This window comes from Prionailurus viverrinus, chromosome E2, assembly GCF_022837055.1.
Source record: "Prionailurus viverrinus isolate Anna chromosome E2, UM_Priviv_1.0, whole genome shotgun sequence".
In the NCBI taxonomy this organism is placed as follows: Eukaryota; Metazoa; Chordata; class Mammalia; order Carnivora; family Felidae; genus Prionailurus; species Prionailurus viverrinus.
In genome coordinates, this window is record NC_062575.1 from 28,831,269 (window position 1) to 28,848,390 (window position 17,122).

Sequence of the window (17,122 nt, forward strand, 5' to 3'; positions counted from 1 at the left end):
GGTTTCTCCATTCTTATAGCTGCCCAGGCTCTCTATCTCCACCCACACATATATCCAGGAAACCCATAGTTCTGGAAGGTATGGTTTCTTCATCCTCTTTTCCATAGCTTTTGCCACTCCTAGAGCGTTGGGCCTTGCTGACTTGCCTTTGCAGTCTGCACAGCCTCCTCCCTGGGTGCCCTGCCTTCTCTCTTCCAGGCTCCTCCGTCTCTTGTCCAGCCAAGCTTTCTAAGGCTCTGCCCCTTCACCTTCAGTGGCTCCCCAGTGCCTCTGAGTCAGTCATGCGCTCCCCGGTCTGAGAGAGGGAGCCTTCCACATTATGACTTTCCTGATCTTATCACCACCCCGCCCCCCCCAGCTCTCATGCTCCAGGAAAACTGGCTTATTTCTTATTTTCCAAACAAGGGCTCTCCTTATTCGAGTCTTTGTTCAAACCACCGATGCCGCCTGAAATACCTCCTCCCAACCACAGTCCTTGTGTCTATCTGTAGAATCCTACTGATCACTCAAACCTATTCTAAACACCATTTTCTCTAGAGAGACTGGCCTAATTCCCTTGCTCTTATGGGTTTGCTCCCTCCTTCACATCCTTAGAGCCTTTGATTTGTAACTCTAAGTTGGGATGAAAAACACTTGTTCTCTGTTGACACTGTCCTTCATCCGTATGACATGTTGCTGTCCGTCCTCTCAGCCAGGTGGTTCTGCACAAGGTTCTGCCCACATGGCATTTTTAGAAACTGAATTTATTTTGGCTCCCTTTCAGGAAGCAGTGCTTACATGATGCTTGTGCTTTCGATCATAGGTTTAACCGTCACGTCAAGCGGGGAGTTACCGATGCAGGGGTGGCTGGGCTCTCCTGGGTCCTGTTTTTGTGAACACTTTTGAATTTAGCAGCATTTTTTGGGGTAACTTCCTGAGCTAAACACAGCTACAAGCGTAACCTGGCTGCTCTGCCTGTGCCTGGGGGCCTCGCAGCTAGGCGGTCCTTTTGGAACATTCCAGCTGGTCTCATCCTTGTAACACCCATCTCTCCCTTGCCACGCAGGAAAGGCCAGGCAGGTGTGTAAAAGGGAACCCAGTCCAAATGGGGACTCTCCGTGTGCTAATGAGGCCCACAGCTTTCTGCCTGGGAGGTAGAACTCAGCAAGCCTATTGGGTGAAAAATGGGCCACACTGTGCTTACTTCAAAGCCACAACAAGTCTGAGCAGGAACTGAAGGAGGATGTGAAATCTGGAGGCTGAAATGGTGAGGGGAACATTGGGAGCTGACTGGGCCGTGGATCCTGGGGGCGACATGAGGGAGGAGTCCCTGCTGAGGTGGCCAGTGTGGCTGCTGGCTGCCGCTGGGCTCTGGCCATACCCAGCCACTTCCCAGCCCCTGAAACTCACGAAAGTGGAGGGTTTTATCACTCAAAGGCAGGCACACATACACACACACACACACACACACACACACACACACACACACGGGACTGAAATCTGTCACACCTGTGCTGCTCTGTGGGCCAAACAATGAGCTGGAGGACCTTGAGAGCCTCTGATCACACATTAAGGCAGGAGGCAGTGGTGGCTGAGGGTGGGGGGTGACAGAAGAATGTGGTTTTCGCCCCACCCCCAGCATTCACAACTTTGATCAACCATGTGTGGGCCAGACCATAGCCATCAGCAGGCAGCCGTCTGGTGACACCTGTTCTGGTCCAGTTCTCTTGCTCTACACAGAGGCCCAGAGGGGTTAAGGGGTATCCGAGGTCACACTGCCGGTTTGGGGAGGAGACAGAAACTCAAGTCCAAGCCTCCTGGTGACCATGCTGTGACCCTTTCCACTTAACCCCTCCACCTCTTGGCTTGAGGTAAGATTGAGATACTCAGAGACTTTTATCAAGACAGAAGATGGGGCGCCTCGGTGGCTCAGTCGGTTAGGCGTCCGACTTCGGCTCGGGTCATGACCTTGGCAGTTTGCGGGTTTGAGCCCTGCATTGGCTCTGTGCTGACGTCTCAGAGCCTGGAGCCTGCTTCAGATTCTGTGTCTCCCTCTCTCTCTCTGCCCCTCCCTGCTCATACTCTGTCTCTGTCTCTCAAAAATGAATAAACATTAAAAAAAAAAAAGAAGAAGAAGAAGGAAAAGAAAATGAGTTCTCTGTGAATCTGCAAACACAAGCCAGAGAAGCAAAGGGAAAATTAGTGGCTCCTGTAAATGTTCACGTGGAAGTCTGGCAATATGACCTAAAGATCTAGAAGAAGCTCAGAGAAAAGTTCAATCCAGGGTTGATAAAACAATACAGTTAATTTTTTCAAAACACTCAGCAGAGTTGAGAAATAGCATGTTCCAAAAGAAATAAATTCTGTTGACCAAGTGAGCACATTTTTTATTCATTTGTTTTTGACCTTACTGTTAAGGCTTTTTTAAAAAAAATTTCTTTTTAATGTTTATTTATTTTCGAGAGAGAGACAGAGAGACAGAGTGAGTGGAGGAGGGGCAGAGAGAGAAGGAGACACAGAATCCAAAGCAGGCTCCAGGCTCTGAGATACTAGCACAGAGCCCGATGCGGAGCTTGAACTCACGAACCTAACCGTGAGATCATGACCTGAGCTGAAATCGGACACCTAACTGACTGAGCCACTCAGGTGCCCCTCAAGGCTTTTTTTTTTTTTAAACAAAGCTATTATCATTGCTCAAAATGCAGTTTCCAACAGAGTGAAAATTGGTTTTTTGTTTGTTTTTCTAACGCCCTAACCCAGAGCATTTTTTGTCCTTGGATCAGGGTCTCCCTGAGATCTGAAAAGGCAGCACCCTTCTCCAGGAAATGGTTTTCTATGTGGTTCTAGAAAGACAAGCGTTCCCTGACTGAAGCTTCACCTTATCTGGAGTTGGGGGTTGGTCCCAGGTCTAAAGAATGGCTCAGAGGCAGGACCCCTCTCCAGTCCCTCAGGAGCAGAAGAGCCATCCCTAATGAGCTCAGCCAGGCACTAGGTGACCCTCATCAAGTCCCCATGCAGTGAACCTACTATGGGGCTTGTAACAGCCTAGAAGCCCCCAGCCTTTGGTGTCTGTAGCCACAGGACCTGGGAGACATTGAAGTCCCTTGGGTCCCGATCCTAAGAAAGAGATTTTTGCCTTCATGACTAAGTGGGCACTTCAGTGGGCTTGGAGGGGGCTTACGAGACCCAAAGATGCCTCGTTCCTTTGGCCGCCCTCAAGAAAGTGGCCATTGCAAGGAGGCCCAGCCAGTCATACCTCCCAACAACCCACTTGTATGGGTTGCAGGGGTGCATCTAGAGCTGAAATGCCCTTTCAGGGAGGCTCGCCCGCTGGCACGGGGCATCTCTTAATGTACCTTCTGCTCTTGCGTCCTATCTTGGTTGGCGCAAACGCTCTGTAAGCATCCAAACACCCTTACCTGAGCAAGGCTCATCTTCCCCAGGTTCTCTCTCACTGCTGAGCCCCGTCTTGCACTCACCTCCACCGCAGCCCCCTCTGCCTCTGTCTTTGGCTGGTGCTTCCTTACCCCTCGCTCTTCACCAGGCCTTGGACGGGGCGTGGACCTTTCTGGTCCTTTGCCAGTCTGGCCATCTTTATACCTCTTCTCTGCTTCTCCATTCCTGACCCACCAAACCTGCATCCTGAACATCCCTAACCAGACCTCCATCCTCCCTCCCCAACCACACCTGAAAATTAACATCCTTCCATGAGACATCCTAACTCTTGTCCCTCCTTTGAAGCTCGTTCTCGACACGTCCGCCACCAGTACCCCTCCTCACATGTTTTTTTCCTTCCTTTTCCTTCTCTGTGGGATATGATGGAGAAACGCCAGTGATGCCCAACATGGCTTTCTGCAAATCATGGGTCACCACCCATTAGTGGATTGCAACCAACGTCAAAAGAGAAAAAGAGGGGCACCTGGGCGGGTCAGTCTGTTGAGCATCCGACTCCTGATTTCAACTGAAGTCGTGATCTCAGGATCATGGGATCAAGCCCCGAGTCTGGCTCCATGCTGAACATGGAGTATGCTGGAGATTCTCTCTCTCTCCCTCTCTCCCTCTCCCCTCCCTTAAAAAAAAAAAAGAGGAAACAAAATATAACAGAAAATATCAGAGCGCATCACCCATAGTAAGGATAAGTATCGTTTTGTGACACTTTATAGTTTCAGTGCATGTTTGTTTCAAGTCTCAACAAAAAATATATTTCTCGGGGCGCCTGGGTGGCGCAGTCGGTTGAGCGTCCGACTTCAGCCAGGTCGCGATCTCGCGGTCCGTGAGTTCGAGCCCCGCGTCGGGCTCTGGGCTGATGGCTCAGAGCCTGGAGCCTGTTTCCGATTCTGTGTCTCCCTCTCTCTCTGCCCCTCCCCCGTTCATGCTCTGTCTCTCTCTGTCCCAAAAATAAAATAAAACGTTGAAAAAAAAAAATATATTTCTCACTGGGGGTTGCAGCCCAAACAAGTTTGAAAGTCCCTCGTCTACTAAAGAACCAACCCAAATGCTGAAGACACATTATTGAAAATGAAGAGAGTGAGAAGTGGTTAAAGAAATTTGCATCATGGAGGCTCAGAGGGCCCTGTGATTCCTCCTTGGAAGGGCTGCAGGGGGGTGTCCATTCTCCTGACTGTTGGAGGAGGGAGGAACACTGAGGGAGCACTCCTAGGGAAGGTCTAGAAACTTCCAGATTCACACTCAGCACTCCGACTCAAATTTGCAGATAAATCAAAGACGGAAATCTTAATTCGTTGTAATCAAGATCAAAAGAAAACTTAAAAGGAATATATATCCACCAGAGAACTTTCCACACAACTTCATCTGCTACTTCCCTAGCCTATACAAACAAAGCCCAGAGGATGTGTCCGTTGGGAGTGGGGTCTAGCCAAAGTCTGGAAATCTACCAGCTCCTTCAGTCGGATCATCAGATGCTACCAGCTAAAGTACATCAGGACACGAGTCTTGTCCCCACCGACAAACAGATGTCCCAGGCCTCCTCAGCTTTGGGCAGGCGTGGCCATGCCTGGAGTTACTGGCAGTAAAAGGTGAGCACGTTTTCCTGGTTTCCTCGGATCAGGATGACCGGAGGTCTGAGGTCCTGGGACAGCGTCTCCAACCAGGCCATGTACAGGGAGCTCGGACACTTTCCTTTCCTCCCTATAGGCAAGGTACTGCAAGGCAGGAAGAAGCGGCAGATGAAAAATTACCAGGAGGCCTTCCCCGCACAGCCCCCCCAGCTCATGACTTGCTTTCTGAACAGCAACTCTGTTTATGGAGTCCTTCACCACTCCTTCTTCCTAGCCACCCTAAGAACGATCTCCCATTCTCCCTGAAAGCTCGACTCCAATGTACCTTTACCCACAAAGCTTGTGTCAACAAAGCCGTGGCCCTGGTAAGACTCACACGATCTGGTCTCCACCTATCTCCACAACCTCACCTCCTCCCAGCCTGGGCCCCACTCACACCCCTGTGGACACAATGACTTTCTCTCCATTCCAGAAAAAAAAAAAAAAAAAAAAAAAAAGGCAAGCTTGCTCTTGCCCCAGGGCCTTTGCATGTGATGTTCTCCCCACCCAGAAGGCAGAGCCTCCAGCTCTCCACCTTGTCTCCTCCTTCAGATCACTCAGGCTTTGGCTTACAAGCACCTCCTTCTCTGATCACCTTATCCAGAGCCAGACTGTGAGGGGGGCGTTGGTGATACAGTGGTTAACATAGCTGCCTTCCAGAGCAGGCCACTGTCTCTCTTTATCACAGCACCCTGTTTCATTGTCCTCACAGCCCTTCCCACTCTCCAAAACCTCTTTTCATTTGTTGTCTGTGCTGCTCACTATCCTTTCCCTGTGCCTAGAGCACAGACTGGTACAGTTGGGCCATCGCATGGGTGATCTCACCCCCTCAGGCCCCTTGAGTCGTGCCAGCCTGTGGCCACAACAGTGTGATACGCTCACATGTTTCAGTGTGTTCTTGTCCTGCCTCCTGCCGTGTATGTGAGGCCCTGGGAGCAGCACGCCCCCTTGCCTTGGGACAGCCCTTTGTCCGCACTGCAATGCCGTGCAAATAACGAGGTGCCCTGGGGCGGCCGTTCAACCACATAATTACGGCTATTTCAGGAAGTGACTTTTCCACCACCTTAAGATTCCAGAAATACTTCAGGATGACTGCGGCTGCCCTGCTCTTGGCTCCAGGAGAAGGCGCAGTATCTCACAGGCCCAGCGGGCGTTACATGAACTTGAGACACTGGCATCTCACACGGGGCTGCACTTTACAGTCTGTTTTCCTACGGTCCATCCCAACCGTTATTTCATCTGAACTTCAATACAACCCCGGGGGATGGGCAGGGCCTGCAGCAACCCCCCTTCTTCCCAGCTGAGGGCACCCGGGCAGAAAGGAAGACTGAGCGACTCTGGGCTGCAGAGCACGGGCGGGAGCTGGCAGCAGGGAAGCTGTGAGCAAGGCTCTGCCCCTCCTCGGTCACGTGGCTTTGGCAGGTGGCTCACCGCCCTAAGGTGAGGACACACCAACCCCCCTCACAGGATGCTTGCGAGCTCTACAGAGGACAGAGCACACAAAGGGAGCCACGCAATGCCTGGCACACAGCAAGCACCTCCTAACGCCAGCCGCTGATGTCGCACTCATTACTTAGCGGCCAGAAAGGACGGAGCTAGAGCGTGGCAGAGCTGGGGCTCCAACCACGGTCTGGGATCACCCCCCCTCTCCCCCGCCAGCTGCCTCTGCTCACTGCAACCGTCACCTCTGCTGAGAAGGCCAACCAGGGTCCCTGAGCAGCTGTCTCTTATTTAAAAGTCCAGCCTCAAAGCCTCCCTTGGGACCACCTCTACCCTCCTTTAGAAAGCAAGTTCCCTAGGGGTGCCTGGGTGGCTCAGTCGGTTAAGCATCCAACTTTGGCCGAGGTCATGATCTTGTGGTTCATAGGTTTGAACCCTGTGTCATACTCTGCACTGACAGCCTAGAGCCTGCTTCGGATTCTCTTTTTCTCTCTTTTTCAAAAATAAACAAACATTGCAGAAGTGGGGGCGGGGGGGGGGGGGCGGAAAGCAAGTTCCCTAGGACTGGGAAAGGTGGCGGGAACAGGGGTATTTCAATCAGCTAGTGTCACCACAGTTAGGACATGTTTGTGTCTGGTGACACTCAGGAGAAGGGAAGTGGAAAGATCGAAACCCAACTTTTCTGATTTAACAGGCTGAAGTTTCAGTTACATTGAAAGACTCTCCGGGAACTCCCACGTCATTCTCAGGCACCGAAATCAGAAATTTCAAAGCTGGTGGCTGCATTACCAGGGGCAGGGGACACCCATCACTCCTGCTGTGGCCTTTCAAGCTTCAGCACCACGTTCCCTTCCCCAGCGGGGCCTGTCCACCCGTCCTCCCTTTGCGCTCCACCCCAGGCCCATCACTCCTGTTTCCAGGATTAACAGCTTTCAGCTGTTAATCTTTAGAAATAATGCTGCTCCAGAATAAAGGAACCTTTTGTTCAGATTTGCATCTGACCTGGATCCAAGGTTTCAGAAAACAATCCCCATTTCACAGCTGTGGGATCCTGGGCAAGTTGCCCTAACTCCCCTGAGACTCAGTTTCCTCATCTTCAATGTGTGTGTGTGTGTGTGTGTGTGTGTGTGTGTGTGTGTGTGTTGTGGGGGAGACAGGTATAAAACAGAAACACTTCAGAGCATTGTGAAAATTACTAAGGCCCAATGCCCGAGTGTGGCATAGAAGCTCGATCGACAAGATGCAATGTCGACGACTACTATTGCCTTTGAGGAGGGCGTCTTTATGGAAGAAAGATGGGTCCAAACCCAAAAGTGGGACCAGAGACAGGTTGTTCATCTCGGCAAAGTTACTGGGCTGGCTTATCATCCTATAAGGCTGGTATTTCAGCTGCGCAGGTTAAGCTGAACTCAAACACGGGCCATTAATCAGATAAACCGCTGATGGGTACAGAGCAAACACCAAGTTCTGCCCCAAACCTGCTCTAGAAAATGGTCCAAGTGCGCTCTTCAAGATGCTGAAAAATGTAATTTTATCTTTTCACCGCGGCCTGGGAGGATTCTTTTCCTTCCTCGGAATTTCTGGGGAATGCAGTTTCCTTGACTCCCCCCCCCCCCCCCCCCCCCCCCCCCCCGCAGACACTGATCTGGAGGGAACAGAGGAACTGGCCATTTTGCTCAGTGCCCCGGTGGTTCTGATGGAAGTGACCCTCGCTGAACTTGTAGAAACACTGGTGGGTGTGTCTCCGGGGTGGAGACGGGCAATGCCAAGGTGCGGCCGCCGTGCCCTCCCAGTGAAGGTGGCCCAAAGGCTGGGGCCCCTTCGCGCAGCAGATGTAGCTGGTCCCATGGGTTCGGACACCATGCACAGGCATCTTCTCTAAGATGTCTGGACCCATGATTATTTGTACCTGCCAATCCCACGAAGGTTGGTGGGGGTGGGGGACTGGCTTTCCCTCTGAGGTCCCGGGGATTGGGAAGTGGAAAGGGAGAGGTATCAGCAGGGGCTCATCTCCCAGGATGAAACTGCTCGACTTATGGCTTGAGAGACCGACTCATTTTAGTGGCAAGTAAACTTAGAATCATAGCATGTTAGAGTGAAGGACAACCTTGGAAATAATTAGGTTTAACTCTTCTCTATATTCAGGGAGACGGGGAGACACAGAGAAGTAGGGTTACTTGCTCAAGGCCACACAGTGAGCTAACGACAGCAGAGACAAAATGCAAAAAACCTGCTTGTCAGGGGCACCTGGGTGGCTGGGTCCGTTAAGCCTCCAACCGGTTAAGCCTTCGGCTCAGGTCATGATCTCACGGTTCCTAAATTCAAGCCCTGCATTAGTCTCTGTGCTGACATCGAGGAGCCTGCTTGGGATTCTCTCTCTCCCTCTCTTTCTGCCCCTCTCCTGCTCATGCTCTCTCTCTCTCAAAATAAATAGGCAAACATTGAAAAAAAATTTTTTTTGAAAATCCCACTTCTCTTGGCTCAAACATCTGACTTCTGTTCAGGTCATGATCTCGCGGTTTGTGGGTTTGAGCCCCGAGTCGGGCTCTGTGCTGACAGCTCGGAGCCTGGAGCCTGCTTCAGATTCTGTGTCTCCCTCTCTCTCTGCACACCCCCCCCCCCACTTTGTCTCACTCTGTCTCTCAAAAATAAATAAATATATTTAAAAAATCAAAAACAAAATCCCACTTCTCCGAACACAGGTAGCGCTCATGAAGAGGTGGTTTCACACACACCAGGTACCACACCCAAAGAAAGTTCCGGGGAGTCAACCCAGGATGCAGCCATCCCCACTGTCTTGCACTCTGACCCAGTCCACAGCCTAGTCCAGCCTTGCCCTGGGAGCATTCTCTGCTGGGCGTTGGCCAGAGGCTCACAAATAAACCCAGCTCTTTCTCTTACCACAGTTCGCACATCAAAGAAACACGAAGTGCTTTCTTTGTACAAAAAATGATCTCCCTACTGGCCCCCGGGAGCACTGCTCCCGCAGAGCCAGCCACGTGGGCGTGCAACCCGTGCAGTCGCGTGGGGCCCCTGCACTTGGAAGGGTCCCACGCTGGGTTTAATCCTCTGCTGCCGCCATCTTGCCATCCTTAATAATGTTTGAACACATTTTCATTTTGCATTGGGGCCTGCAAGTGGTGTGCTGGAAAAACCAGTCCCCGCAGGCTTCTTGGCTGCCCTGAGGAACTCCCAGGTGACTAGCCCTCAGGAAATGTGAGCCGGGTCAGCTAGCTGCCTTGCCCCATAGCCCCATAGCCCCATTCCCTGGGAGCTGGGCTTCTCTCAGGGAGGGCGCTCAGAGGGCTTGGCTGACCATGTTTTTCCTCCTGGCCTCCGAGAGAATAGAGCCACCCTGAGACCCTCAGTGCCACTGCCACCTGTCCCCTCGCCTTCCGCATACTCAGAAGTGGCCCATAACCGGACACAGCCAGCAGCAGCGGAAGCCGGAGGGTCTGACGGGCATGGAGCCTGGGATGGCGAGCCTCTCCTTCTGCTGCCCAGGCTTGGCACCAAGGTCAGTCGGGGGTGGCCAATGGCCAAGAAGGGCCGGGTGATTCCCAAACAACCAGGAATTGATTTTCTTCTGGAATGGGCTGGGTCCTCTTTGCCAAGCTGAGTTTGGCAGGAAAAGGAGGCGAACGAGGGAAAACCATGGTCAGGGGAGTCCGTGAGGCCTGGGACGTGTGAGGCCCTAGACCTCTGCCAGCTGGCACTCAGGCGAGGGGGGTGCCGCGGACGCAGGCCCAGCCACGTGCTAACGAGCCACCTGGACTGTGTTTCCTGGAACTTCAGGCCCTTCCGCCTCACAGGGGAGGGCTCGGGTCCCCAGCCCTCCTGAGGTGCACACCTCCTGAATCCCTTCCCAGAGCGGACGCCCCAGGCCTCTGCGACAGGCTTCCCCTCCCACCGGGGACCACTTACATGACCACTAGAGCAGCGTCCTGGGAGGAATCCAGCAGGATCTCGTTCAGCCTCACCTGCCGAAGGGACTGGAACGAAAAGCCACGTGGTCACTGCCTACATTCTTGGGAAACGTCTCCGCTAAGCCCACCAGCCTCTTTTAACATTCAAACCAGATGCACGAATTGTTCCCCCTAAACTATTACAGACTCTCCTTCCTCTGAGATGGAAGGGGCCCCTCAGAGTCACTGAGTGCCAAGTTCACCTTGAGAAGCCCTCCATGGCTTTTCCTTGCCGGACCTTATTACCACGACTGGGGGCGTAGTCGGGGGGGGGGGGGGGGGGGGGGGAGGGGCGGGGAGCGAGCGCCTTCTGTGATGCGGAGGGAGCTGGGTCTGAATCTCAGCCCTGATAGCTCACAGCAGAGAGAACCCGGGCAAGGCATGCGGGGCCCCCCAAGCTTCACTGTCTTCGCTGCAAAATGGGTAGGATAATCCCTTCCCTGGGGGAATCTGGGCAGCGTTGAGAGCGATAACCTATGCAAATCACCAAGCCGAGGTCCTGGCATGTGGAAGCCTCTCGATAAGGTAGAGTCGGAGCAGAGGTGGAACATGCCGCCTCCTTTTCTGCACCAGGCCAAGCCAGAGCCTTCCGGGGACACTATGCTTTATCCAGAATTTCCCAAGGAGCTGTGGGCCCTCTGGGGCGGAGCCTCAGGGCTGTGACAGATCAGAACTCCCCAAAGCTTACGTGAGGTTGGGTTGGGAGGCTCCCTCCCACCCCAAGACCTGTCTCCAGATGGTTCAGAAATGACTGACACTCAAGAGTCTGACCGTGGGAGGACACCCCAAAGAAGGAGGGAAGTGAGTTCACTGAGATCCCAGACTCCGGATCCTGCCCTAGTGACGTTTGCAGGGAGTAATTCTTCCTTGCGGGAAGGTGGGATGGGATGGTGTCCCAGAGTTTGCTACGTGTCCTCTAAGGGGCAAACTGGGGGTGGGGGGGCCACCGACCCAGAGCACACAGGGAGCAGAACTGTGATTCCCAGGCGCTCCCACAGCTCGCCCCACCGCAGAGTGGCCACGGCAGCCACCACTTTCCTTTAGGCCTTGAAAGAGTCTGGAAGATGCTACCTGGGCAGGAGCATCCATGGCTTTAGGCTGCTTGTGGGATGGGATCCACAGGCTAAGGGGAACCACCAGGCAGCTTGTTGGCCCATAGCACAAGGTCTACCTTGACCTTTGCCACCTGTCTCAGGAATCCCTCCCACCAGCCATAGAGAGGAGAGGAAGAGCTCTGGCCAGTCCATTGCCATGGCCGGGGGTGACTCAAATGGGCAGGGGGACCAGGCTCTCATGCCAAGAATGGCTCTGAGTTCCACAACTGGGCTACCAAGCATCTGTGGCTTGAGGATACCCCAGAGGCTGGGGCATGGTAGAGGGGGAGGGTTAAGAGGAGAACATTAAGAAAGTTCAGAACAGGGGCGCCTGGGTGGCTCAGTGGGTTAAGCATCGGACTCTTGATATCGGCTCAGGTCATGATCTCACAGTTCATGGGTTCCAGCCCCTGCATCAGGCTCCATGCTGACAGTGCAGAGCCTGCTTGGGATTCTCTCTCTCCCTCTCTCTCTCTTTCTCTCTCTTCCCCTCTCCACTCACTCACTTGCTCTCTCCCAAAATAAATAAATCAGCTTAAAAAAAAAAGAAAGTTTAAGACAGATACAGCACATGGCCCTGACCCAGAGGAGGGCCTTGACCCCCACCCACCCCGGCAAGGCCCTTCTCTCTCTGGTACCTTGACTCTGTTCTTGTTAATCTCCTCATCTGAGATCTTCCAGGGGCAGTCCCGCCTCATCTCGGTGACAGCAGCCTCATCCTTGAAGCCGTCATTCAGGCGGAAGGGTGCAATCATGTCCTCAAACCTCTTGGTGCTAGGGACAGAGAGAGGAGGTGAGACCAGGTGAGATGGCCCAGTTTCCATGGGAACCAGGTCCCCCGAGGGAGATGGGCATGGGAACCAAAGGGACGTTCTTTATAGGCTGAACCCATTCTGCCACTGGGGTTTACATCAAAGCACCTTCTGCGCAGAAATCAGCACTGACGCTGGCTGTGGCATTCAGCCAACCTTCCGCAAGCTGTCCACACGACCGCCTTGGGATCCACTTCTACCCACTCGACCGGTCCCCAGGTAGCTCCTGAGTACCATCCTGTGCCAGGCTTTGTGCTACTTGCCAGGGAACAAACCCCACAACGTCCGCTATCTACAGAGCGCACAGTCTGCTGGGCAATAAACAGGCCAATATAGAGGGGAAGTTTCCTGAAGGCACAAACTGAGTACCAGGACTGGGAATATTTGGGGTGGGGAAGGCCTTCCTGAAGCTGAAGGATGCCTGTCCCTCTGAAGCCAGCTCCTCACAGGTCAGCGGGTGCTGAAGCACACAGAACTGGAGGTGCAAAGGCCCTGAGGCAGAAGTGTGTTTGGTGTGTTTGGGGAGCAGCAAAGGAGCCAGCATGGCCAGAGCAAGGTGAGTGGGGCACCCAGATCAGACAGGCCTTCGTTATTTGCCCTGAGTGAGACAGGAAGCTGTCTGTGTCTGTTCTGTGACTTGACTTACATTATTTAAAATAGAAATTGGGACTGGTCAGCATTCAGATGAAGCCGCCTGAAGCCATATGGATGGATGAGCTCACATGGGGGACAGAGTCAAGAGAAAAAAATGTCCAGGGCCCAATCCCAAGGATGCAGACTAGTTTACGTCAGATAAAGGAGGAATAATCAGCAATTAAAACTGGAAAGAAGGATGGGGCACCTGGGTGTCTCAGTCGGTTGAGCGGACGACTTCGGCTCAGGTCACGATCTCACGGTCCGTGAGTTCAAGCCCCGCGTCGGGCTCTGTGCTGACAGCTCAGAGCCTGGAGCCTGTTTCAGATTCTGTGTCTCCCTCTCTCTGACCCTCCCCCATTCATGCTCTGTCTCTCTCTGTCTCAAAAATAAATAAATGCTAAAAAAAAAAAATTAAAAAATAAAATAAAAAACTGGAAAGAAGGATCACTAAGGTAGGAGGGATCCTGTCAAGGGCGACGTCTCCAGAGCCAAAAGAACTGTTTCAGGAAGGATCGCTGTGTCAAATGTAGCGGAGAGGCAGAGAAAGATAAGGACAGAAATGAGCTCTGTGGACAAGGTGGTGCAGAGGTGAGCAATGACGCTGGCGAGGGTGATTTCCGTGAGGCCACGAAGGGCTTAAATCTCTTTGGAGAAGTTTGTGCAAAGGAGGAGACAGTGGGCCAGGAAGTGGAGGCAGAGAGGGGCCAAGGCGGGGGTTTTAAAGATCAGGGCTGCTGGATGGGGTCTGCGTGCTTTTGCTCTCAGTCTCCTCCCCGCTGGAAGGTATTCCCCAGTGTCTCTGCTCGGGGCCTTTCTCAAGGCTTTGCCAACAGAGACAGCTGCATTGTCTTGTGTGTTCTGGTCCGTGTCTGCAGCGTTCTGATGGCTCTTGACTTCCTCTAGCCTGCACTTGGGCCAGAGTAAACCCTGGTGGTGGGAGCTGCGATTACTCACCTCTGCCCCAACACGCAGTAGGGGCCAATATACCCATCACCACTGACTAGTTCCTTTCTTGATTTCCTTCCCTTTCCAGGAAATGGGGAATCTAAGGGAGAATTAAGAGGTCGGACGGACCTTACTTTTTACTAGGGAGGTGGAGTGCTGGAAAACCTCTATTAGACTGATTTACAGAAAGCAAACCCTATTGTAAACGTCTTAGTTTCAGAATATGAAATTGAATCATTGAGCAAGCAAATAACCTTCCTTCTGACCCCACCACTGAGCCTAGCTACAAGTTCACATGGGGGTGTTGCTTAAAGTCTGTGTGCTTGCTGTTGTGGGGGTGGGGGGAGAGGAGGAGAGCCGTGGCCCAGACCATTCAACATTCGCCCCACTCTAAGCACCGATGTATTTATAAAAATAACATCAGGGGCTGTCGCTGCCATGTTTCTGCCTCAGGGACTATGTACCTTCGGTTCTGGAATGTGCCTCTGCCACGGCCCCTGCCCTCCAGCCATGTGCTTCTGGGCCTGTGACTCTGCCAACCCTGGCCACAGCCAACTGGAGCAAAGGAAGCCAAGAAATAGGCTTTGCGGCAACCTCTACCTTCGCCTGGCAGGAAGAGATAAACTAGGCCAGTCGTAGTTCCTTTTTCAGGAACTTAAATTAGGCAATGCCTAGAGAAGGAGTAAGTTCGTCGTGGAGCTGAGACCTCACAAAAAGGTCAAGGTCTAGAGCTCAGAAGCCACAAGTAGGCAGAAGCCATCAATCTGGCATTTTTGAACATCGACTCAGGACTAAGACAGTGGTTCTCAAAGTTGGGTGCCTGGACCAGCACCTGAGAGCTTATTAGAAATGCAGGTTCTCAGGCACTGACCCAGATCTGCTGACTCAGCATCTTGGGGCAGGGGGCGGGGGAGGGGGACCCAGCAAGCTGTGTTGTCATATGCCCTTCCATGTGATTTTGACAGCGGCCATGGTTTGAGAACCACCGCTTTATGAAAACATTCAGGGTGTTGGAGAAAATTTAGAAACTTATGAGTAGCAAGCAGTGGGAAGTGTGAAGCCAGACATCCCCCCGCCCCCACGCAGGTCCTTGGGGAGGGTGGGGGGTGGGGTCCCTTAAGGATGAAACACCTGCCTCCCCTCGAGGGGCAGAGCCCCCGGGACGCGCGCCAGCGTGAAACACACGCTCTGAGAAAAGCACGAACTGACCATTCACTGTCCTCCAGCCCAGCTGTGTTTCTGGCAAAGCCCAGAGCTCTGATATGCAAAGGAAGAAACACTGGCAGGAAAAGAAGCGGCTGCAAACTCCTACCCCTTCTTCTTTCTTCCCCTGAGCCCCGTGTAGGTGGCTGCCTGCCCGTGGCTCACCAGACACACAGGGGCAACACGCACAGGGCTCTGCAGGGCACATGGCTGGTCCTTCTGCCTGGGAAGGAAGTCACCGCAGAGAACTTACTGCTCCGCCCGCGGCTTCTGGTTGATGTCGGGAAGGACGTGAACGTCGTGGAATCCCAGTCGGAACTTGCTCAACAGAGAAATGATCCTGGAAGGTGGAGAGTTCTAAACATGAGTTCTTCCAGTCAACGGGTTGGTCTTGAGTGTCTACCGAGGACCCAGCAGCGAGTACAGCAGATCAAACCCTGCCCTCAGGGAGTTTGCATTCAGGACAAGAGCCGAATATTGATACAGTAGGTCAGATGATGACGAGCAATGTGGAAAAGTCATGAAGCAGGTATCTCCGTACTATACTAGCACGCCTTACGTTTTAATGTGTCTATACATCTGCCAGGGACCTTGTCACAATATGCAGTCTGATTCACCTGCTTGGGGGCAGGGGCCTGGGATTCTGCATTCTGATAAGCTCCCAGGTGATGTATACGGCTGCTCCACGGACCACACTCTGAGAAACAAGGGTCTAAGGGATGGGAAGGTAAACCACAGGAAATTACAGGGTGGGCTAAGGAAACAGAGATGCCGTACATGAGCTAAATGCAGAACCAGGAGCGACAGCCACATAGCACTGGCTTTGCATGCAACAGGGGAGGAGATGCCAACGCCATGGTTTGTGGCAGTCAGGGAGGGCTTCATGGAGGAGGCGGCAAGCTAGCCAGACAGTGCCTGGTGTGTAAGATTATTATAAGGGGGTGTGGTGTCCACACCGGAGCCTTCTAAATAATATACCTGACTTGGCTCTAGCTCACCCACTGCATCAGAATTCCTGGACGGGACGGGATTTGGGGGATACTCCAGAATGAGCTGGCAGGGTTTGAGTGCATGGGGGTGGGAAGTCCCAATGAGTGAGAACATGGGGGTGCAGGGGGTGAAGGGGGAGCAGTGAGTGGCTAGCTGGGGGAGGCAGGAGGGAGGGATAAACCTTAAGGATCAGGCTGGGGCCCAGGTATCAAGCTGCTGCTGGTCCCTGAACTCGGGAGCGAAATTAGGAAGCAGAGCTGTGGGCAGATGTGTTGGTGTGCGGTGTGGGGGTGGCAGGAGGCAGCACAAGCCTGGTCTTGGGGTCACAAAGTGGGGGAAGAGGGCTTGGCCTGGTGGAGGGACGGTTGGGAGGCAGAGAACACTCTACAACCTTCCCATGCAGGACAGCCCGTGACCCCCATGGGGCCATGGTCTTGAGCCCAACTAAACCTGCTGAGCCCAGCTTCCACTGGGGGCTGGAACTGGAAGCTGAGCCGGCAAAGCCTGTTTCTGGAGATCACAGAGAAGCTAGATGCTGCTCTTTCTAAGCAACGCTTTCCTCGGCACTGCTGGGAAGGGCCTTCCGGTATAGAAGCTCTCAGCAGGGGTGAGGACAAGGAGATGGGGTTGCTGGCACCCTTAACTCGCACAAGGGGTGACTGAGAAGGCATCAGGGGATGTAGTCCTGGTGCAGGACCAGGGTGGCAAGGCCACAGGGTCCCGGCCCTGGGGCGTCGTGGCTGGGATTGTTGTAGAGGGCACAGGAGGCTGGGCAGAGTTTCTTCTCTTTGGCTAATTAATCACACGACCTTGAGCAAGCCACCCATTGTTCCCAACCTGTCTGCCCCATCCAGCGGTCTTCTACCCTACAACCTTTCACCTCACTTGACCTTGCTCTTGCTCTAAAACAACCGTGGCCCAACTCTAGGCCCACGTGAGCCACCTGCCCGGCCGCACACCTGTATACCTGCCTTACCATCTACTTCCCTTTCGACTTAAAT

The 17,122-nt window shown here is 53.2% G+C and overlaps 1 protein-coding gene across 3 annotated transcripts in view; it reads right to left on the reverse strand.

Moving 5' to 3' along the window:
- Positions 1-4,520: 4,520 nt before the first annotated feature.
- Positions 4,521-17,122, reverse strand: part of SLC12A3 (solute carrier family 12 member 3) — a 37,951-nt gene continuing 25,349 nt past the window's right edge. For all 3 annotated transcript variants that reach the window (XM_047834841.1, XM_047834842.1, XM_047834840.1), the window contains exons 23-26: positions 15,385-15,471; positions 12,174-12,309; positions 10,401-10,468; positions 4,521-5,141 (exon numbers count right to left, since the gene is read on the reverse strand). In XM_047834841.1, coding sequence (XP_047690797.1) covers positions 5,000-5,141; positions 10,401-10,468; positions 12,174-12,309; positions 15,385-15,471 — 433 coding nt within the window. In that variant the 3' untranslated portion in view covers positions 4,521-4,999. The remainder of the gene's footprint in view (positions 5,142-10,400; positions 10,469-12,173; positions 12,310-15,384; positions 15,472-17,122) is intronic.